The sequence below is a fragment of the Eriocheir sinensis genome, unplaced genomic scaffold (assembly GCF_024679095.1).
Source record: "Eriocheir sinensis breed Jianghai 21 unplaced genomic scaffold, ASM2467909v1 Scaffold858, whole genome shotgun sequence".
NCBI classification, from domain to species: Eukaryota; Metazoa; Arthropoda; class Malacostraca; order Decapoda; family Varunidae; genus Eriocheir; species Eriocheir sinensis.
This window is the reverse complement of record NW_026112228.1, coordinates 83,681-106,557: the sequence shown is the minus strand read 5'-3', so window position 1 is coordinate 106,557 and position 22,877 is coordinate 83,681. Positions and strand designations below refer to the sequence as shown.

General features: G+C 42.2%; 1 protein-coding gene across 1 annotated transcript in view; it reads right to left on the bottom strand.

The window, feature by feature from the left end:
• Nucleotides 1-462: 462 nt before the first annotated feature.
• Nucleotides 463-22,877, bottom strand: part of LOC126994729 (cell adhesion molecule Dscam2-like) — a 43,178-nt gene continuing 20,763 nt past the window's right edge. Inside the window, exons 2-3 of the mRNA XM_050854016.1 lie at nucleotides 1,027-1,220; nucleotides 463-704 (exon numbers count right to left, since the gene is read on the bottom strand). Coding sequence (XP_050709973.1) covers nucleotides 558-704; nucleotides 1,027-1,220 — 341 coding nt within the window. The 3' untranslated portion in view covers nucleotides 463-557. The remainder of the gene's footprint in view (nucleotides 705-1,026; nucleotides 1,221-22,877) is intronic.

The window sequence follows — 22,877 nt, the reverse complement described above, 5'->3', positions numbered from 1 at the left end:
TTCGATCTAACGCTGCTTGGAAGACAGATGAAAGTTGCCTGAGGTGTGCTGGAGAGGGATAGCCGAACAATGCTTATGTCCGCCGTGTGACGGATGGGCGAGCTGCGTGTGGCGGGGAAGGGAAGGGAAAGTGTTGGCATTCCCGAGGCGATGCTTTGGTACTGCTACAGCCGGCGAGACGGGAGGCGGTGTAGACATAATATTCAGAAGGAGAGAGAGAGAGAGAGAGAGAGAGAGGGGCAGACACAAAAAGACCGAGGGAAAGGCAGACCAACAGACTTCGACAGAGGAAAGACAAACCGACTTACGAATTGATATATCCAAACTGAAACAGAGGAATAGGCACAACCAGCGACACAGATGGAAACAGAGCAACGAAGTGATTAGACAAAAAAGAGGACTGTCTATCATTAACATTTCGAACCAAGCCATGAAAGTGAACCCCACCCCCCCAATCGCATCTGTGTACCACCATCGTCGCCTCAGCGGGCCACCACACTCACCTGCTTAACGTAACCCAGTCCCTCATCAAGACAGTTCGCGGTTGCACCTATACATCACTTACCGGCCCGAAGCGTGGTGGGAGGCGCCAGCACCACGCCAGCGGGGTTGGAGGCGCGGCACTGGTAGACAGCGGCGTGGACATCCTGGCGGTAGTCTGTGCCGCTGAAGGGCCACACCACCAGGGACCCGTTGCTCAGGACCTGTGGAAGGGAGGCACAAGGCGTGGATGAAAGGAGAGGGAAGGAGCCGTTGGAGTTCTAAGAAGGTAGATGTCAGCAAAAGGGAGGCATAGGGAGAGATGGAAGATTAGAATGATGGTTGTTGGTGAAGGGTTGATAGGATACTGTAGAGAAGCGCCAGGCAGAGCGTGAATATAGGTTAGTAAATGTTTAAAAAGTGTGGGAGGGGGGGTCGCGCGCGTGTGTGTGTTTGTGTCAGTTTGTTTTCCAATCTGTGTGGCTGTCTATCTGCGTCTCTATGCAGCGTTGCTTCACCCTTCGTTACCTGCCACTCAGCACTCACCTCCCTCACGCTGGGAATGTTCGTTACGGGCGAGTGGTCCAAGTTGAGCCAAGCCACCTGGGGGGAAGGGTCACCGCGGGCCAGGCACGCCACCACGGCCCCGGAGCTGTTAGTGAAGGTCACCACGCTGGGGGGCGGCTCCACCAGCACGGGGCCGGCCGGGGCAGTGGACGTGCGAACTGCTGCCGCCGCACCTGTGAGAGGGGAAGAATGTTGTGTTAGTTTTATGGTAGAGTAGAGGTGTGAGCATGGCGGAAGAACATGTTACGTGCGTGTTAAAAGTCAGAGGCAATATAGGTACAAACATGTCGATGCCTTAATTTATTAAATGAGCAAAGTTATCAGTGTGAGTTGCAATATTTTTATGCAGTGTTCCATCTCCGTTGTGAGACGTTTAGGTACAGAGTATACTTGAAATTTTTCTCAAGTTAGCAATATTGTTTTAGTGATTTAGGGAGCGGATCCCATCCTCGATGATGACAAAAATATGCTAGATGTTTATATTTATTTGAAAGCTCCTCGACATGTATCTTTCGATCCCATAACTCGTAATATTTCATAGAATTTCATGAATTCGTTATCGAACTCGATTCTTTATTGAAAAGTCTGACTAACTACAAATATTGGCTAGGAGATGTAAGGGATATAAAACGTTCACCACTCCGCCACCGCCTCGAGGAGAAATGGCACTCCGGCGGAAATGTACGTCTTTGTGCGGCGTGCGATAAAGGCAGTAGAACCAAGACGAGGGCGGTGTCATGGGAAAAATAACACGAATTTCGTTTATCTTGGAGACCCGAGGTGTCGTAAGAGTCTTTTGCGACGAGGACGCTCGCTTGGCTCGGCTCTATGGCGGGTGGGAGGCGCGGAGGCTGCAGGGCTGTAAAGCGAGGAGCGGCGGCGAGGAGAGTAGTTGGTAGAAAAGTACTCTCAAAGTTTAATGGTTTATGCGGTTTAGAAATCTCATACTGAACGTCGAGAAAAATGGTAGAAAATATATAAAACTTGAAAAATGTTGATGTTCAGGGCGGGAGTCTTAACATTAAGTAACAAGACGAAATGAAGTTTAGAAAAAATATTGTATTGAGACTTCAATGTTTTGTAAGACTAAACCCTTTTACTGAGCTCAACCAGAAAAAAAATAAGGTGTATATGGCAGCTGGGAATAAGCAAGACTTCACTTTTGTTATTTGCACCTTTAATTTTGAAATCATAACCGTAATTGATTGCTCCTTCGGCCACCTCTTCGGATTCTTTACAGGAGCAGCGAGTAGCGGGCTTTATTTATTGTTACCTTTTTTTTGTGTCCTTGTGCTGTCTTCTTTACTGTAAAAAAAAAAAAAAGCAGTCCATGTCACCATTTCTCTACCCATCCATTGTGCTTTCCATCCACTTCATACTTTACCGTCACCGCCACCAGTCACTGCTTTAAACTCACATTCTCATTTCTTTCGGACCTTCACCATCTCCAGCACTAACCCCACTCCACTCCACTCTACACTATAACCCTTATACGTCAGGTACTAGCATATGTTCCCATCACCACCCCTTCTTTTTACACTCATGCATTTATAAGATATACCGTCACTGCCACCAGTCACTGCTTTAAACTCACATTCTCATTTCTTTCGGACCTTCACCATCTCCAGCACTAACCCCACTCCACTCTACACTACAACCATCATACGTCAGGTACTAGCATATGTTCCCATCACCACCCCTTCTTCTTTCACTCATGCATTTATAAGTTATTTAGAGGCAAACATCATTATCATACGTTTCCCACCACTTCTAGAATCGCCATAAACACAGCCGCCACACCCACCAAACATTCACTAACCTTCTTTATAGCACTTGCAAGACGCATACGCAGAGATACACAATGATTTAAGAATAGTGAAAGACGCAGCTTATGATAAACTTCCTCGCACGAACCTGAACCCACCCCATCCCTATCACTTGCCTTCATCACCATCGTCACCGTCATTCACCATCAATGCTCTTTCTATCTGATCTTCTTCACTTTCACCACTACCACCACCTCGTCACTATCACCACCTCTCTCCTCTTCACCACACTACCCTTCTCACACTATCACTTCACTAGCTCATCCTTCTCTACCACCACCACCACCACCATCGCTCACTCTCACCACAAAGTCACTGTCACTTGAGGCGTCACCATCCCATCGGTCACAAGGCTTATCTATGCAAACACCCGGGAACTGATAGTAAAAAAAAATAAAAAAAGGAGAAAAGAAAATATGAATACACGCAAAATTTTCCTGCCTAAATTTCCTCCTCGTAAAATCAATGTCCTTTCCTCTCCTTTTCCTCTTCCTTTCCTCATTTCCTCCTTACGTTTTCTTTTCCCGTCTAAGTCCTCTTCCCCTTCTCCGTCTTCTTCCCCTTTCCATTCCATTTTCCCGTTGCTCTATTACGGTCCTCCCCCCCCCCCCCCTCTCTTCACCTCCCTCTTCTTCTTTCCCTGCCCATTCTCCTCCCCATCCCTTTTGCCTCATCCTTCTTCTTCCTCTCTTTTGCATTCCCATCCCCCTTATTTTCCCCTTTTTACTTCCTATTCCTTTCCCTTTCCGCTTCTCTTACCCATTTTCCTTTTTTTCCTCTCTCCATTTCCTTCCCATCGTCCTTCTTTCATCTTCCCATTCCTCCTTCCCTTTCCCGTTATCTCCGTTAGTCTTCTTCCCCGTCTTCTTTATCTCTCTCTTCATCTCAAATCCTTCTCTTCCTCTCTCCTTAAACACTTCCTTCTCCGTTTTCTCTTTCCCTTCGTATTCTCCTTTTTCCAGCTCGATCTCCTTTCCTTTCCCTTCGTCCCCACCTCTCCTTCTTTCTTCTCCCCTATTCCATACCCCGTCCCTTCATACCCCCCCCCCCCATCCATTCGTTGTCAGGGCCCACTTGAACGCTTCACTTAGCTTCATTTCTTCCCTTCATTCCGGCTTTCCTTGCTTCATGTTGTATTTTTTTCCTTCCTCTCCTCACTCATTTTTTTTTTTGCATTTCTTTTCTCGTTGTTTTCTTTCTCTTCCCTTCCTTTGTTCCGTCCGGACCTTTGCACGCTTGTCTTCTCTTTTTCCACCTTCCTTCTTTGCCTCGTTTCTCTCAGATCTTTTTTTTTTTTGGCCAGCAGTAATACGTTTTTTGAAATTGCTACAGCGAGGCCCAGAAATATGATAAAGTCTCTTCTATCGTGAATTGCACCACTTTAAAGCTGAAGCCTAAGGAACTGGAGAGAGGTTTGTATAATGATGACAGCATGTGGACGTGAAAGCGAGGTGTATGTTTACAAATGTGAAGAGGTATACTTTGATATTTAGATCCTTTTATAACGATTTCTATACAGGTATGTAGGGCAGGTAAGGTATATTGTGCTGCGGCCACTTGTTAGCAGCGACTTGGAACTGCTCAAAAGATAGTTGCCTCGCGTTCTTCAGGTCTCCCTTTCAATCATTCATCCTCTCCCTCTTTCCTTCGTTTCTGTGTTACCTTTCTTTCCCCTCACGAGCTTATTTTTCCTGTTCATTTTCCTGCTTATTTCTCCTTCTCCCCTGCTCTTCTTTTCCTTTCCTTTCTTTTATCCTTCCTTATCTCTTTCGTATTTTACCGTTCCCTCTTTTCTCACTAATGGGTGGTTTTTTTTTCTTTCCTTCCTTTCTTTCGTACTTTCTTCCTTCCTTTCTGTCTTCCTTTCTTTCTATCTTTTTTTCGGTTTTTCTTTTTCGGTTTTCTTTTCCTGTTTCTTACATTTTTTTTTATTATTCTCTTTTGCCTTTCTTTCGTTCTTACCTTCTTTCTTTCTTTCTTCTTTATTTCTTTATATCTTTTCATTTTTCTTTCCTTCCTTCCTTTTTTTCATTATTTTCTTCGTTCTTTCCTTCGTAATATTTTCCCTCCGTTTTTCTTTTCTTTGTCTTTTTTTCATTTTCTGTTCCTTTCTTTATGCTTTTTTTCTGTTTTCTTCTTTTTCTGTCTTTCTTTCCTTCTTTCTTTCTTTTTTTCTTTTCCCTTCCTCTCTCTCCTCTTCCCTTAACATCAGCCTCTTCTGTCTTTCTTTCTTTCTTTCTTTTTTATTTCCTTCTCTCTTTCCAACTTTTTTTTTCCTTTTTCCCTTCCTCTCTTTCCTCCTCCCTTACCATCAGCCTCTTCTTCCGCCTTCCTGCGCCGAGTCCGCACCTTTTTCAATAATCATACATTCACGTGCATCCTTTTCTTCTTATATTTTTTTCCAGCTCACGTTTTGCTCCATGAACCTCCCTTCCTCCCTTCCTCCCCTTTTTTTTATTTTCATTCCTTCCCGCGTTCCCATTCCATTCCCCCTTTATTGTCATTCCTCCGCCTTTCTTCAATTCCTCTCCTCTTTTGCTTTTCATTTTCATTCATCGTCATCCATCCCTCCCTCGTCCTTATTTATTCTCGTTTCTTTCCCTTCCTTTCATCACGCCCGTTCGCCGCCACCGCCAACACACCGACTTTGCACACACACACACACACACACACACACACTCTTAAAGAATTAGAAGCAAAAATAGAGCGATTACGACAGAGCGACCGTGAATGGAATGGCAGTATAAAAAGTATATATATAAAAAAAAATACACAAAAATCCTTAATAACTAAAACCAAAAGGCAACGGATGGCGCGCGGGAAAAGGATGAAAAAAAATACTTCTTCTTAATCTTTATTTTTACAAGGAGCGTTATTTATTAGTGGTTTCCTCAGTGAATGATATCCTTTACGTGTGTGGAAGGGAAGGGAGAGGGGGTGAGGGGGTAGAGGAGGAGGAGGAGGCATCCCATCACCGTCGGCGGAGTGGGAGATACAACTTCATAAAGAGCGTGTGATAAGACTTTACTTTTTCGCGGAGACTTTATTGGTCGACGAGACGCTGTTCCTCCTTGTTACCAGTAGTGAGAGAGAGAGAGAGAGAGAGAGAGACGGATTAAGGGAGAGAGGAAGAAAGGAAAGAAGAGATAAAACGAAAGGAAACAGGAGAGAAAGAGAAAGAGAGAGAGAGAGAGAGAGAGAGAGAGAGAGAGAGAGAGAGAGAGAGAGAGAGAGAGAGAGAGAGAGAGAGAGAGAGAGAGAGAGATACAGAGTGGGTGAAGAAAATTGATATGCGTAATGGTCAGGCAACACACAGAGCAAGGTTTTAGTCAGACTGTGAGGCAGGGACGAGGCAGAGGTTGTGCAGGGGAAGCAACTGCAGGCAAGGCTTCTGTGATGTATGAGGAGGCGAAAGGCGTGACAGGAGATGGCGGGAGGAAGGGAGGAAGGGGCCGAGGGAGGGAGGGAATAGTCAGTGGTAGGGAGAAGGCGTGAGGCAGCAGGGAACATGACAGAGCAAGGGAAGGGAGGCAGCAGTGAACGTGAGCTACATACAGGGAAGGGACAGGGTGGCAGGAGGAGGTGTGGCAGGGCAGGGCAGGGGTGGTGCGTGACAGGGGCGAATGTTATTGCTTCTTGCTCTGTGTCACGGCCGATCAGGTGCGCAAGGAAAGTTTGTGACGTTTTCCCTCGGCAATCTTTTCCATCGTCAATTTTATTTTATTTCACCCTTCACGGTTAGCTTTCCCATCGGCTTCCTCGCTTCTCTTTCCTTCCCTGCTCCTTTGCCTTCCTGTCTCTCGCCTTCCTTGCTTTTCGTATCGCTTGTGTCTTATCATCGCTATTAATACCCCACATATTTTCAGTTTCTCAAGATTATGATATTTCCCGTGAGTTCCCTTGGCCTTCACCTGTTTCCTTAATACTTTTTTTTTCTCTTTCTATTTCTTTTTTATATTACATTTTTCTTTTTTCTTTTCTTTCTTTTTTCTATAGTCTTTTAACCTCTTCAGTTATATCTTTTCCTCATTTTCCTTCCCTTCCGTCTCTTCTCTTTTCCGAATGCTTAATTATCCCTTGGCTTCCCTTTATCATTTTTTTTCCTGTGTTTGATCTATGTGCACTTACTTTCCCCTTGCTTCCATTCCCGTTGTCTCCTCTCTTTTATATTCGTTTGTATTTTCCATTATGTGCTTCCCTTCCTCTTTAAACTTTTCTCTCACGATCCTTTCCTTTCCTCTTTCATTTATCTTGCACCCCCCCCTCCCACACACACACACACACACACACACACACACACACACACACACACACACACACACACACACACACGCACGCACACCGGGCCCGTGAGTTAGTATGTATGTGATGCAGATAAATAATGCACCGCTCAAAGTTTTGCTCGGCCCGTTATAATTAAACAAGGGAAAGTTGTTTATTACATTTTGCCGCGCCGCATAGAACAAAAACGCATCAATTTCGTTCCTGCAGAAATTTATAAACACGCATAAAATTACACACACATTGCGCGTTAGTGTAATTGGTGCATCAGCCATTTGCATAATAAAATATATGATAGTTTGGGATTTATGCAATTTTCCCTTTATGGTTTCGTTTTCCGTCGAATTTCATAAACTTGGATGGTGGACGAGATCGATATAATTGTGGCACCAGACTTAAGCGTCGAGGAGAGGAGGAGAAAGGCCACTCAGCTGAAGAGCATATGGCTAAACCGTGAGATTCGTATGGCAGAAGTTGTAACCATGTTCGAGAATCTGGACGTTTGGTTTGATAGGAGTCATTCATTCTCTCTTTGCATGGCGCTGAATCCACATTACGAGTACATTCACAGTATTTGATCCGGTAAAAGCTTATGGCTAATGTATATGGATGTAACTTGATAGGATCGAACCCTTAATCGTTTCGAAGTCATTGACCTTTTTTTAGGGAGATATATTTTTTTGTAGGCAATAATGGAAACAGTTTCACAGTATTCGATCCAGTAAAAGTTTATGGCTAATGTTTATGGATGTAACTTGATAGGGTCGAATCCTTAATCATTTCGAAGTTATTGACCTTTTTTTAAGGAGATATATTTTTTTGTAGGAAATAATGGAAACAGTTTCACAGTATTCGATCCAGTAAAAGTTTATGGCTAATGCATATGGATGTAGCTTGACAGGGTCGAATCCTTAATCATGTCTAAGTTATTGACCTTTTTTAGGGAGATATATTTTTTTATCGGCAATGGAAACTGTTTGATTATGCATTAAAAGGACACGAATGATGAGGTGAGGAAACTTTTTTTATTATAAGCTGGTGTGGTATACGAATTATGAGGAAAAAAAAATATCCAGTCAGAAGTTAGTTAATAAAGCTTATCAACAAAGTCGTAATTATCGAAGCTTTAACTCTCTATAGTGTTGCCTGGACCCTTGATTTTTTTTTATATTGTGAATAACTTTTTTTTTATAATGGGTGTATTTATAGGGGATGTGTTTTTTTTTGCGAGATGCATTTGTCGGGGATGTTTTGGTAAGGAATGACATGGTTTTGTAATGGGTATTTTTGTAGGGGATTGGGTTTTTTTAAGGAATTTTGGTTTGGGATTTTTTGTAGATGAAATTTTTGTAAGGGATATTTTGCTGGGGATGTTTTAATAGAGGATTTTCTGTAGGAGACTAACGGATGTTTTTTGGAGGATGATTTTGTAGTGGATCCTTTGTAGAAGTTTTCCTTTTTTTATGGATATTTTTTACATAAGAGATGCTTTCTTGTAGTTACAGCATCAAAACTTTACATTGGCAGTATACGAGGATTCAATATGCCTTTATTTTTGGCAGATGTTTTCTATGTCGGAATAGCAAATTATAAACATTTTCCGTTCGTCTTTGTCTTACCCTTTGACTGAGGAAAAGCAGAGTACCATTACGCTTGCTGTGTTATAATGTTTGCTGAGGAGGCGTCACACACCACGAGTCTTTGTGTGTGAAGAAAGATACAGGACAGCGGCGAGATAACGATCTAAAGAGCACAACGCTTTAGGGGAGGATGAGCTATTGATATTGATTAAATGAAGGATAAACAGCACAATAGACGGAAGATAAATACATAAATGTAGATTAATGCAGATTTATGCAAAACCCAAGACAACACATAGATACACACATACACACACACAAAAAAAACTATCTCTTTCTCTCCTTTCTCTTTCCTCTTTTTCCTGCTTCATATTTTTTCCTTTTCCTTGTTCCACCTTTTATTATCGCCTATCCCATTTCCGGCGACTTCCCTTAAAAAAAAAAAGTTCAATCTCGAAAACTTCATATGATTTTCCATTTCAGCAATTCTCTGACGAGTTCGTTGTATCTCATTAAGCTTACAAGTGTGTTCTACCCATCACTGAGCCAAGAAAAACAATCATCATACCGCTGAGGGCGAGCACTTGACCGCACTCCATTGTTGTCTCATCTCTCGTACCTGTATTACGGTTGAGGCCTCGCCGAGTACAATGCCGAGTGTTCGCAAAGCTGGATATTTCGCCGCACTCGATTAGTTTGCTCCTGAGGCGATGCTTCTTGCCGAGAAAACTAGACCAACCTCATTTATAGTTTCTGCTACTGAGAGAGAGAGAGAGAGAGAGAGAGAGAGAGAGAGAGAGAGAGAGAGAGAGAGAGAGAGAGAGTATACGAAGGACCTCAAGTTGAATGATTTCGAAGATTTCAAGACTAAAAATTGAGAGAGAGAGAGAGAGAGAGAGGAAGTATATAGGAAGGACCTCAAGTTGTATGATTTGGAGGATATCAAGACTTAAAATAGTGTCTGATGCCTTTCCATTCCCCTCCCATCGAAGGCGCGCTTAACGTAACGCAAGAGATCTACAAACACGGAATTCTATTAGCTCGTGTTTGCTAACCATGTTGACTCAGGTCTCGCGGATAAGAGAAGTGCCTTGCGAAGAGTGCTGTCTGATCGCTTCGCAGATACGGGTACATACACACAGACAACCATTCAGGAATAGAAATACGCACGGAGAAACAGCGGCTAGGACATGATCAAATGGTCAGGCGGTGGCCGAGTGGTCAGCGTGCAGGCGTGGTGAGCCCCAGGCACTTAGGTTCGAGTCCCACCGATGCATGCTGGCAATATTCAACCATTGCCGAATGGCGAGAGACTACCCACATGCTGCCCAGATCTTCAATTAACCCTCACTTCAGCGAATTCGGTCATGAGCAGCACCGGGGGACAGCATTGGTCAAGCAAGAGTCATACACCACGGCAGTCACTATGAATATAATTCGCTGAGGTCGTCCAAGAGACCCCTCAAGAAAGCCTACCGACGCTATAGGCAGCGTCTATATTTTTTTTTTTTAATCAAGAAAACCCATCGGCGCCAAGGCAATAGCAATCACACAGAACAGAGGACACATATGCACACCTACAATTGCTAGAACACACACACACAGACGAACAGACATCAATTCGGACAGACCTCTTTTGCTTTACTTTAGGAGCAGCGAGTAGCGGGCTTTTTTTTTATTATTGTTTTCTTTTTTTGTTGCCCTTGAGCTGCCTCCTTTGTTGTAAAAAAAAAAAAAAAAGACATGCTAAAAAATCGTTCGGACAGACAAACTTATATATGGACAAACGAACAGACAGGCAGGCAGAGAGGCAAACAGAAAGACACTCTGAGAGGCAGACAAACAGACACCAGACAGACACAGAGAAACAAATAATGAGAAAGACAGACAAACAGACACAAACACAGACAGAGGGCAAAACCAAGAGTCAATCAAGTGGGCAGATAAGCAGGCAGCCAATCATGCAGAGATAGACACACACAGACAGAGACAGACGGGCTGACAGACAGACAGACAAACATAAAAAAGAACATCAGAAAACATGAAATAACACTCTGAAGATACAAAAAAAAAATATTATCCGTCGCATAATTTTCATTTTAAACTGATCTTGCTTAAGGATTTGAATCGTACATAATTTATTACAAGTTTAACCCTTTTCATTTTGTATATTTATTGTAGAAAAGAGTAAATATTCTTTTTCTAACCATTCATAAATTCCATTCTGTTAACAATTATATTTTATCTCCATGTATCGCCACCCCCGCTCTTTTCTATCTCTGTACCTTCACCTATTCTTTCCATTGCTGTCTTTTTAAAAGGTAAAGAGTAGGTATAATATTACGACCACTTCAAAGTTCCTGTTCGTCAAGTTAGTCAAAAGATAGAGTTGGAAAGGGTTGATTAATGTAAGTGGGGAGATTATATAAGCATGGGACAATAGTTGAGGTTCCAGTTTGTCAAGTTAGTCAAAAAATATCATTGGAAAGTGTTGATTAATGTAAGTGGGGAGGTTATTATAAGGATGGGACGATAGTTGAGGTTCCAGTCCATCAACTTTGACAAGCAACACGAGAAGGTAAATAACAACTCCGGCAAACGTGTGAGAGTTAATAGTCGGTCTCGTGTTGGCAGAGGCTGTGAATACGTTTCCGGGAAGCTCTTGAGAGTAACATTTCTGGCACAGCTTATGAAATCTTTCCCCTTTACTTCTACCCGCCTCTTGCGTCACCTGTGTTACATCCTCTCCGACGCTCTCTGTTGGAATAGTTCAAGTTCATGTACAGCATATTGTTACGCGTTAAGCTTTTATTGATTTCATGTTACGGCTTATTTTAATTTCCACTTAAAAGAGAAAAATTTGAAGAAAAGCAATTGCTACCACCTAACCCTAGCATTGTTAATATAATTATCATTTTTATTTATTTATTTATTTATTAATTTATTATTATTATTATTATTATTATTATTATTATTATTATTATTATTATTATTATTATTATTATTATTATCAGTAGTAGCAGTAGTAGTAGTAGTAATAGCTGTAGTAGTAGTAGTAATAGTATTTCTCTTTGTTGTTGTAGTGGTAATACTATACCTATTTATATTTTGCTTTGGACTTTGTCAAGTTCGTTATGTCATTTGTATAACTTAACTTTTATTGGTTATGAACTTAGACTTATGAACTCATTAAGTGTATCAATTAACACACACACACACACACACACACACACACACACACACACACACACACACACATTACCACCACCCTGACTCCTACACTCACACCACCAGCAAGACCTCATAACGTTTATCCGTGTTCAATCAAGCGAGACAAAAGGACACAGTTTGTCATTATTATTGTACCAAAACGTCACCACTCCGTCTGTTATTGACAACCGCTACACCCTCACCCTCCCCTCTCATCACCGCCCCTGCATCGATACCGTTGGTAGTGTTGGCCGTTGCGGTGGTGGAGGTGGGTGGAGAGTGAGGTAAGGTAGGGAGACATGTTTGAGTTCTTACGTTCCTATGATACTGTATAAATGATGAGAGAAAGAAAAGGTTAACATGTGGAGTGGAGTGATTAAATCGTGAAAATAATAATAACAGTAATAATAGTTGTTGCATTAATAATAGTAGTAGTAGTTATTGTAATAGCAAGAGTAGTAATAACAATAATATTACTACTACTACTACTACTACTACTACTACTACTACTACTACTACTACTACTATTATTACTACTACTACTACTTATAATAATAATAATAATAATAATAATAATAATAATAATAATAATAATAATAATAATATCATCCCTTTGCTGTCTTATCTGCACGTTCTGATTAAGCAACTAAATGCACTTTATTGGTTTTACGAGTTATAACAAACTTTGTGTGTGTGTGTGTGTGTGTGTGTGTGTGTGTGTGTGTGTGTGTGTGTGTGTGTGTGTGTGTGTGTGTGTGTGTGTGTGTGTGTGTATTCAAGGCTATCGTTCCGGTGACCGCTTGGGGAGGCAGCGTCGGGAGTCTGTCTGTATCTGATAGTGAGAGTTGTGTGGAGTTCCTCGAGTAAACAGAAGCTGGTAATATCCGGAGAGAGAGAGAGAGAGAGAGAGAGAGAGAGAGAGAGAGAGAGAGAGAGAGAGAGAGAGAGAGAGAGAGAGAGAGAGAGAGAGAGAGATGTATCTATGTGTTTCTGTACCGATAAGCTTAAACTTATTCGTCTAGACTTTTTTCCTTGTACTTATTTCATATAGCGTCCCAATTCTAATGTTAACTCTTACGACCCATTCGGTAGTACTAAAAAATGCGAGCCTCGCGCCGTGTGTTGTTCTCAATGAATTAAGGATATGAATTTAGGAAGCATCGGCCTTAATAGTCGCGAACCGAAAAAACACCCATTCAAATAATTGGCATGATATTAATTAGTCCATATTTTCGTCACCCGAGGTAACTCACAGTAGCGTTTCTTTTATAATATTTTAAAGTCGAATCGCACGGGAAACAAAAGTGTTTTCGTACGCCCTTGAGTCACAAACATTAAGGATTTAATTAATCATGAACTCTTAGAAGTATACTGAATAGGAAGTCGAAAATGGTGAGGGAAAAAGTTGAAGTTCATTTATCAAAGAACGTGCTTCGGAAACGAGGCCGAGTGTAATTAATGGTGAGAGGCAGCGCCTGTAAACACGTCATCTCATTATGGGTTTTCTTTCGTTCGAGATGTTCACGAGAAGAGAGATCCTGTTAGTAGACACTGTGCTTATTCATTACTTAATGCGTAACCTAATCCAACCTCATTAGAAGCATAATCTAGGTGCTGACAGGAATTAATGCGATGAAATATTGTGTGCAGTGGTTACCTAGTACCGGTATTGAAGGCACATTTCATCGGAAGTGGTTACACACACACACACACACACACACACACACACACACACACACACACACACACACACTCAAACAAACTTACTGTGAATATTTCTTGTACACAAGTGAAATAAACTTGATTAACCATGTCATGCATCGCTACCAAGAAAAAAAACACGGTATACAGCAAAACTCGATCACTAACATTATACACCTTACCGTGCTCCGTCCTAGAGTAATTAAACCAGATTCGCCGTCAAGCTCCCTCTTTGTGTAGTTCCGTGCAGGCAAGGAACGTGCTAGCAAGCCATGGACACTACACTTTGTAAATCATCAATGCACGTTCACTTCTATTCCGTAACTGTCTTCCTTTTGTGTGTGTGTGTGTGTGTGTGTGTGTGTGTGTGTGTGTGTGTGTGTGTGTGTGTGTGTGTGTGTGTGTGTGTTTCAGAATTGCTACAGCATTCATCACCCGTCAGTCAGTCAGGCAGTTGGTGTGGCCTAACGAAGCTGTACAAATGTTTTCAGAGCCGCCAAAGGCACACGAGCGAGGCAGTCCTGAGTCTTCTGTTTAATTATTGTTGGTTGTTCGTGTTCCAATATTTAAGGTCGAGATGGAAAAGACAATACTTCAACCTAGCTGCATAAGCCTCCCTTTACCAATGAGAGTGCCTATGCTACCACGCGCTCCATCACCATTATCACCATCACGACCGCAACCACTTTCACTACCACCAACAACAGGGTCAAAATCACTTAGCTATCTCTTTATCACCCTCACGCCACTACTACTAACAGCAGCGGTAGAGTGAAAACCACGTAGCTACCCCTCTTTCACACTCACCCCATCACCCCACCACCACCACCACCAACACCGTCAGTACCACATAGCTACCTCTTTGTATCTTCACCTAACTACACTACCACCACCAGAAACAGTCAGAACCACATGGCTATCTCTTTTCATTTTCACCCAAACTCCACTACCACCAACACAGTCAGTACCACATAGCTACCTCTTTGTATCTTCACCTAACTACACTACCACCACCAGAAACAGTCAGAACCACATGGCTATCTCTTTTCATCTTCACCCAAACTCCACTACCACCAGAAACAGTCAGAACCACATGGCTACCTTTTTTCATCATCACATGACTCCACTACTACCACCAGAAACAGTTAAAACCACATGGCTACCTCTTTTCCACCCTCAACCAACCACACCACAAAAACCAGCAGCAATTCAAAACCACGTAGCTACCTCTTTTCATCTTCACCTAACTCCACTACCACCAGAAACAGTCAGAACCACATGGCTACCTCTTTTCCACCCTCGACCAACCACACCACAAACACCAGCAGCAATTCAAAACCACATAGCTACCTCTTTTCATCTTCACCTAACTCCACTACCACCAGAAACAGTCAGAACCACATGGCTACCTCTTTTCCACCCTCGACCAACCACACCACAAACACCAGCAGCAACTCAAAACCACGTAGCTACCTCTTTCCCACACTCACCCCGCCACGCCATCACCAGCACCAGCAGTATTCGGACCCAATATAGGCTCCACAAGTTACACGCCACAATCACCATTAGGCTCGGGCAGGTCTTTGACTTCAAACTTCACACCAGTTATTATTCAACCCTCCTCCTCCTCCTCCTCCTCCTCTTCCTCCTCCTCCTCCTCCTCCCCGTCGTCGTCATAGTTTTTTTTATGTTATTTTTACTTTTTTTCTTATTATTACTAATTGTTGTTGTTGTTGTTGTTGTTGTTGTTGTTGTTGTTATTATTATTATTATTATTATTATTATTATTATTATTATTATTACTACTATTATTGATATTATTGTCATTGGAATTATTATTATTTTACTGTTCTTTCTCTTCCTCCACATGAACGTTTGCGTGCCTACGTTGAGCTGCAATCGATTGTGCAGGTTACCGAAGTGCCTGACGAGTTGATTAAAGCACTAAGGCAGGCGGCCTCGTTATAAGACAAAAGGGCTTTGTGTTGCTTGTTCTTCCACGCTTTCATGTTTCCTCCTCCTTTTTCTCCTCCCGCGTTCTCTGTCCTCCTCCTCGTCCTCCTCCTGCTCCTCCTCCTCCTCCTACATTTATTTATCGTTTCCAGCACGGCCAAACACGCTGAACCTTTCCTCCCTGATCCCCATATTATCCGACCCCTGTAGCCCGCCAGACAACCCTTACGCAGGATCCTGTACGTACTTACGCTCCCTGCCCACTGCCACTAACCGCTGCCTTCCTTGTTGTTCTCGTTCTTTATGTTGCTATCCTTGTTTTGAGGTGCTTTAAACAGTAATTTTCCCGCATCTACTCTTTGGGGGTAGCGTTTATAATCTTTTTTTTTTTTCATATGGTGGGTTTGGAGAGAGTGTATCTGAAGTAAAGAGGCAGTAGTAGTAGTAGTAGTAGTAGTAGAAGTAGTAGTAGTGGTAGTGGTAGTGGTAGTAATAGCTGTTGTAGTGGTCGTAGCAGTAGCAACTGTAGTAATGAATGTTCTGTTTTTGTTTTTGTTTCCCTGCTTGTTGTCGTAGTCAGCGGTGTGTAGTTGGTGTTTCAAGTGTTGTTGTGGCCGCCGTAACGGTACTTGCCGTGAGGCCTGCACATCTGTGACTCCTGGGGCGGGGGAAGCTCGGAGGGGGAGGAGGAGAAGGAGGAGGAGGAGAGTTAAGAGAGGAGGGACTGGGGGAAGACAGAAAGGGGAGGCAGGAGGTAGGCAGATAAAGGAGGGTAGAGGGGACCAGGCACACTATAAATATTGAAAAGAACAGGAAGTGGAAGAGGCGCGTAAGACAGGTAGATCAACTGAAGAAGCAAAGTAGGTAGATGAAAAAGGAGGAGGAAGAAAGGTTCATTATCGCAGTAGAAGTAATAACAGCAGTGGCCTTTGTGTATAAATTTTTTCGCAGTTCATTAAGACTTCATTTTACTTCAGGTATATAACAAGTTTCCACAGACGTAAAGGAACGAGTAAGAAAAGTAAAGAAGTAAGAAAACTGGGTCGTTATAATTTGAGCAGTGCAATAGCTCTGACGACGTTTGTTAAAATGTAGCGTCAACAAAAGTACCAACTAACGAGGCTGCTGGACAAAGGCTGTGTAGAGAGACCCGTGCTGGGGAGGATGATATTTACGATAACAATGCCGGTGGTCGTGGTGGGGAGAGATGTGAGTGGAAAGGAATAGTGAATAATAAAGCGAATGTTCCCTATAAAAATAAACTGAGCTCCTTCCTTCCCCTATAATAGAACTGAGCCCCTTCCTTCCCCATGAAATCCTGAGAAAGCAAAGGTACCTCCAATAAACGGAAATGAAGTATAGAATGCGTGCAGTTTGTGGTGTAGTTGAGGCTTTGTGAAGATATGAAAGATCAAAATGGGGTAAGGAATTGGGATAGTGTGGGAGTGTTGGTGAAAGGAGGTAATGCTTATAATGGTCAGCTATAGAAGTGTGTACAGTTGTTGTTGTGGAAAAAGAGTAATGGTGGCAAATGTAGAGCTAATATATGGAAGAGGTAATGGTGGCAGATGTAGTACTTGTATTTCATGGAAGTGGTGGAGGTAATGGTGGTTGTAAAATAGGAGAAAGAATTCCCCTCCCACCCTCAAAAAAAAAGACATAGATCGGTTCTGGTATATATAAGGTAGAAATAATGACAGTAGATGTAGAAATATATACTAATGGAAGTGGTAGCGGTAACGGTGGTACGAAAACTATTTAAAATGTTAGGCAAGAAACAAAACAAAAAGAAGAGAGAAATCAGTACCAGTATATACGGTAAAATATCGTAAAAGCAAACAGCACACCGAAAGAAGATACGCGATTTCAGACGTAACATGAGCGCTATCGTAGTAAAGGTAGAGCTATCGAAGAAACACCGAATATGGTCGTAAAATAATGGTAACCAGGCTAATGATGACAAGTTGTAGCAGTAGAGGAAAATAATATGGTAATGCTAATTGGAAAGATTGTGATTGTAGTGGAGGGGAAGGGGTTGGCAGTGTTAGTGTAATGGTATTTGGAAGATTGTGATTGTAGTGGTGGAGAAAGGGTTGGCAGTGTTAGTAAGTGTGATGGTGATAGTATATGGAAGACTGTGAGAGTAGTGGAGGGGAAGGGGTTGGCAGTGTTAGTGTAATGGTATTTGGAAGACTGTGATAATAGTGGAGGGGAAGGGGTTGGCTGTGTTAGTGTAATGGTATTTGGAAGATTGTGATTGTAGTGGTGGAGAAAGGGTTGGCAGCGGTAAGTAAGTGTGAGGGTTTTGGCGACAGCGAGGTCCAACAGTAGCAGTACGGTAGACAGAAATTCAGAGTCAAGACACCAACCAAACAGAACGCAAGAGAGAGACGGAGTGGGACACGAGAGTAACATTAGGGTTGCCTCTCCTCCTCGTACCCCTTCCTCTCCCTCCTCTTTCGCCGCCTCGTCCTCCTCGTTCTCCTCCTCCTCCTCCTCTTCCTTCCCCTCTACTCTACCTCGATTTTATTGCTGTGTAGAGAGCTTGGACTGTGGCGGTTAGAAGAGGTACAAAAAGACAAGTCGGTGTTTTTTTTTCTTTCGTTTTTAGTATTTTTTTGATTTTCTGTCATTGTTTTTGTTTTTATTCGTCTTTCCCAAGTTATTTTCTTTTCTCTCTCTCAAGTCTTTTGTTATGTGGTACCAGGGGGAATATTAGTAATGGTAATGGTGGATATTGAGTTAGTGGCCATGATATTGTTGAAGGAAAGTATCATATAAGTCTCACTCACACTAAATAAAACGCCTTCACAACCAAAATCACCACCACCTCGAAAGCAACCAACAACAACAGCAAAATACTATATCTGACTCGACAACATACTATATCATCAAGAATTCCAACCTCTAGGCAGCATTCTACAGAAGCTTTGAAGATGATGAAATTCCTGAGGTTAATATCCACCGGCCCTCAGTTATGATATTTTCCTTTCCGTCCCAACCGAGCGAGTGAGGATTGGCAGGCTGGGCCGGGGATAGGAGGACGCAGGGTGGAGAAGAGAACGGCGAGTGGCGTGCGGGGAGGGAATAGGGGAGGGGAGGAAAGGAAGAAATGAATGCGCCCCTCCCCTCCCTTCCCTCTCTTCCCCATGCACCGCTGTCGATAGAAACCACGGATTTTTTTTTATCTATCTCTCTCTCTCTCTCTCTCTCTCTCTCTCTCTCTCTCTCTCTCTCTCTCTCTCTCTCTCGCTCTCTCTCTCTCTCTCTCTCTCTCTCTCTCTCTCTCTCTCTCTCTCTCTCTCTCTCTCTCTCTCTCTCTCTCTCTCTCTCTCTCTCTCTCTCTCTCTCTCTCTCGTATTCGGACGCTCATGGTTGACCAGAATATTGTGAAAACCAAAATGTTAGTGATTTTTTTTTTTTTTTTTTTTTTGTAACTAAAAATTCGTTCTAGGAAAGCTTTAATGTTGTTGTCGTACTTGAAAAATCCTGTGTGTGTGTGTGTGTGTGTGTGTGTGTGTGTGTGTGTGTGTGTGTTTATGTGGCTGCTTATGCGCGTCCATGTGTTTGTATATGCTTGTGGGTGGTTATACGTGTGTGGGAGTGTATGTATGTGTCTGCAACTCAGAGATAACGAAACGCATTGTTCGAGCTAAAAACTGCGACAGGAGAAGCTTTATGGCCGGGCCCGAGTAGATAGTATGTAGACGCAATAATGTGCGGACCCACCACCGCTTGCTCTTATTTTCCTGCCTAGAACAAAGGGCCCGAAGCCTCTCACAAAGCCCAATACCTCACAATTTGAAGCCATAATGCAGCTTATTTCTGCACAGCGAAACAGAGGGGGGTCGGGAGAGAGAGAGAGAGAGAGAGAGAGAGAGAGAGAGAGAGAGAGAGAGAGAGAGAGAGAGAGAGAGAGAGAGAGAGAGAGAGAGAGAGAGAGAGAGAGAGAGAGAGAGAGATTTACATAAGATTACATACCTCCTGACATGCGGAGAAGAAAATCTTGGGAATACAACAACAACGTTCATGAATTTGCAAATGTTCCGTGAGTTATTTCATTTATACAGCTCATGCATTCATTCATTAATTTCCTGTACGTCGTAACTTCAAAAGATGTTTATGTTCATTGTCTTTACATTCTTCGTTATCTGCGAGGAATTTTTGAAGTACATTCTGTTTGTTTATGGAGTCCTTTCTGATAATTTCTGTATATTATATTTATGCAATACATTTTTTTTTTTTTTGTGATGTTCAGTTCATGTTTTTTTATTTTATTTATTCAACATGCTCTTTGTGTTCAGTACTTTATTTAACAAAGTAGACTTAATTTAAACAGATCGTTTTATTTATACGCACCAAACCTATAATTTTAACACACACTTTTTAATTTGATACAGTACACTTTTAGTCATTTATATATAAAATTCATTTAACAGACTTTCACCCTCGCACTGTTTCTTTATAACCAGACACTAGATACCCCTTGTCCTTTGCAATATTTTTCTTATTCTTTCTCGTTTGCTTATAATGCAATATCCTCCCGCATCTGAGAGATAAAAGACTACCTCGTGTGGGGAATATTCTGCGTCTTCGATTATCTCTCAGACTCCGAGATATGAACATTGTCACCACACTCACCTACTAGGCACTTACTCACACGGCTATCATGTATTCCTCTTGCCTTGGTAATGGGTAGGCGGAATTCAAGTAATGGACAGGCAGAATTCACACATAAAAACGTTTCTAGTAAGCACATAACTAATCTTTTCTTCGTTTTCTTCTTTCAGGGTATTCAGTGCAGTAAGTTTTCGGGTGACCATCGCTATCACGGATGTCAACAGAGGCAGACTGTCGCTACCTCGTGAGTAACTATAAGGTACGTCTGCAGCTAAGTCTCTCAGTGCCATACCCAGCAAACAAACTCAGGGGCACGGTAGTTTAGCAGTCATCAGCCGTCAGTGTTCAGTGTCACAATTCGTTTTCCTTTACAAACTGTGATTCATCGCATAGTTGTGTTCATTGCCGTGTTCAGCCCTTGTTTGGTCCCTGAATACGCATGTGTAGTATTTCAATGTGTTTTAAAGCCTCTCCTGGAAGCAAGTGCTACAGCAGCTTCAATATGACACTAAAAGCTGGATGTGTGTGTGTGTGTGTGTGTGTGTGTGTGTGTGTGTGTGTGTGTGTATGTTTCTGTGTGTGTGTGTATGTGTGTGTGTGTGTGTGTGTTTATATAGATAGATTGATAGATTAATAGATAGGTTGAAAAGGATAGACCTGCTGATAAATAGACAGATATATAGATAGATTAACATTCGTCATTCAGAACCAAAAGCCTTTCATGAGACCTGACGTGTGATCAAACTTTGACAAATGGCGAAGCAGTTCCTCGTGGCTGATCCTCTCCACGTCACACAAAGGCGTCTGTCTGTCTGATGCATATTGTTATATTTATCTTCGTGTCTGTATATGTGTCTGTCTCTCTCTCTCTCTCTCAAATCCTTCTCGACACCAAAACTTCCCTTAGAATTAACAAACAAAAAAAAAAAAACGTGATCAAATTTACACTACAAGATCTGCAAGAGGAATGGATGCAGTTTCACGAATACCAAAGAGGAAGCTATGCCAGGACGTGCTAGGAGGTTGGGAAGGAGGGAGGGCGGTGGGCGTGAGACTGGGAACAGGTTACTTTTAACTGATGGACGTGACGCGTGACCTTCCGAGACAGTCACCCTTTTTGATACACGCAATACTGAGGTCATGCATACTGACGCGATAGTTTTTGAGAGGGCACGTGTCACCCGCACATATCAACGTTTTTTTGTATGTGTTTTTTTGTTTTTTTTTCGTCACTACGTAATGCAGCTCGAGCGTATGCACGTTTTCGAACAAATAAATCTGATATGACATCTTTTATTTATTTTGCATATCCATGAATAAGAAATAGAGCAAAGGTTTCAGAATATATACCATGTCGTGAGATAGTATGTTACTTTAAATAGAAAAGTGTGTGTGTGTGTGTGTGTGTGTGTGTGTGTGTGTGTGTGTGTGTGTGTGTGTGTGTGTGTGTTAACACTCGGAAGGAGCAGCGTGGCAAAAAATGGAGGGAAAATATATAATATATGGTGTTAATTGACTTAATTATAAAAATAATTAATCCATACACATATATGTATTGAATTGGTGCATAGTGATTTCAATATCCAATCATCTACTTTTAGATGAATATTCAACCTGCTAATAAACCCATGGAAACGCGTGTGTACGTGTTTTAAAAGTAGGTGTGTGGGTGGTGGGGTCTGGGGGTGGCTGGAAATATCAGTAATACTTATTTTTACCTTCACTTTTCAATAATATTAAGAGTGTGATCATTTTTGTGTTTATGTATATTAATTCCTTTGATTTTAGTACGTGTGAAACGCGTGATGGTTTGGAGGTCATTCTCTACATAGTACTTCGTATGGAGAGATCGTTGGCCATTATTACTTTTCATATTTTGCACATTTTCCTTTGCTGATGGATAACTCACTTTCCTTGAGTGACGCACAGGATGCCCTTCTGAAAAATGACAGCCTGCAGCGAATGTGTTAAACTCGCTTGATTCGGCAGTCTATTACAGGAGTACACAACGACAACATATTGACTGGAATTTTTATTTTGAAGTCCACTTTCTGGCTCCTGATTCGCTTCACGGCCATACATTATATTTGGAAGTGATGCCATCTATAGCGCCGCGTTTATAAACTCTACGTAAAATGATAGGAGAGCAGAGCATCACAGGAACCTCTAGATAATACAGGAAGTAAAATCCCAACAGTCCTTCCCCTACACCTCGTTGTGAATGCATTATCTCAGGTGTTGACTTGCTATTCAACAGACTGGCATTTGAACAAACTTGTGGAACTGGTAGAGCCAATACGCAAGGCATATTTCATAGTATATTACAGTAGCTTCTCGCCCTACCTCCGCGGCTACCACTGGCCACCAATTAGTAATCCGCGGTCCGAAGGTAAGACGGTAGGGGACGCATGTTTGACACCGCTGATCGGAAGCTTATACGTTTATATACACAGAATAAGCGGTAAACAAATCCACATGTAGAAAATTGTTCCACGGTGTTGTTATTTAGTTTTTGCTGTAATGCTGTCCTGAATCACACGTATTTCACCTTTGAGTGTCATGGAAGGACGAAGGGGAGGAAAGGAGAGAAGCTGAGAGCGAGGGAAAGAAGGGCGAAAGTAAAATAGAAGGAAAAGAAAGAGTGATTAATATGAAGAAG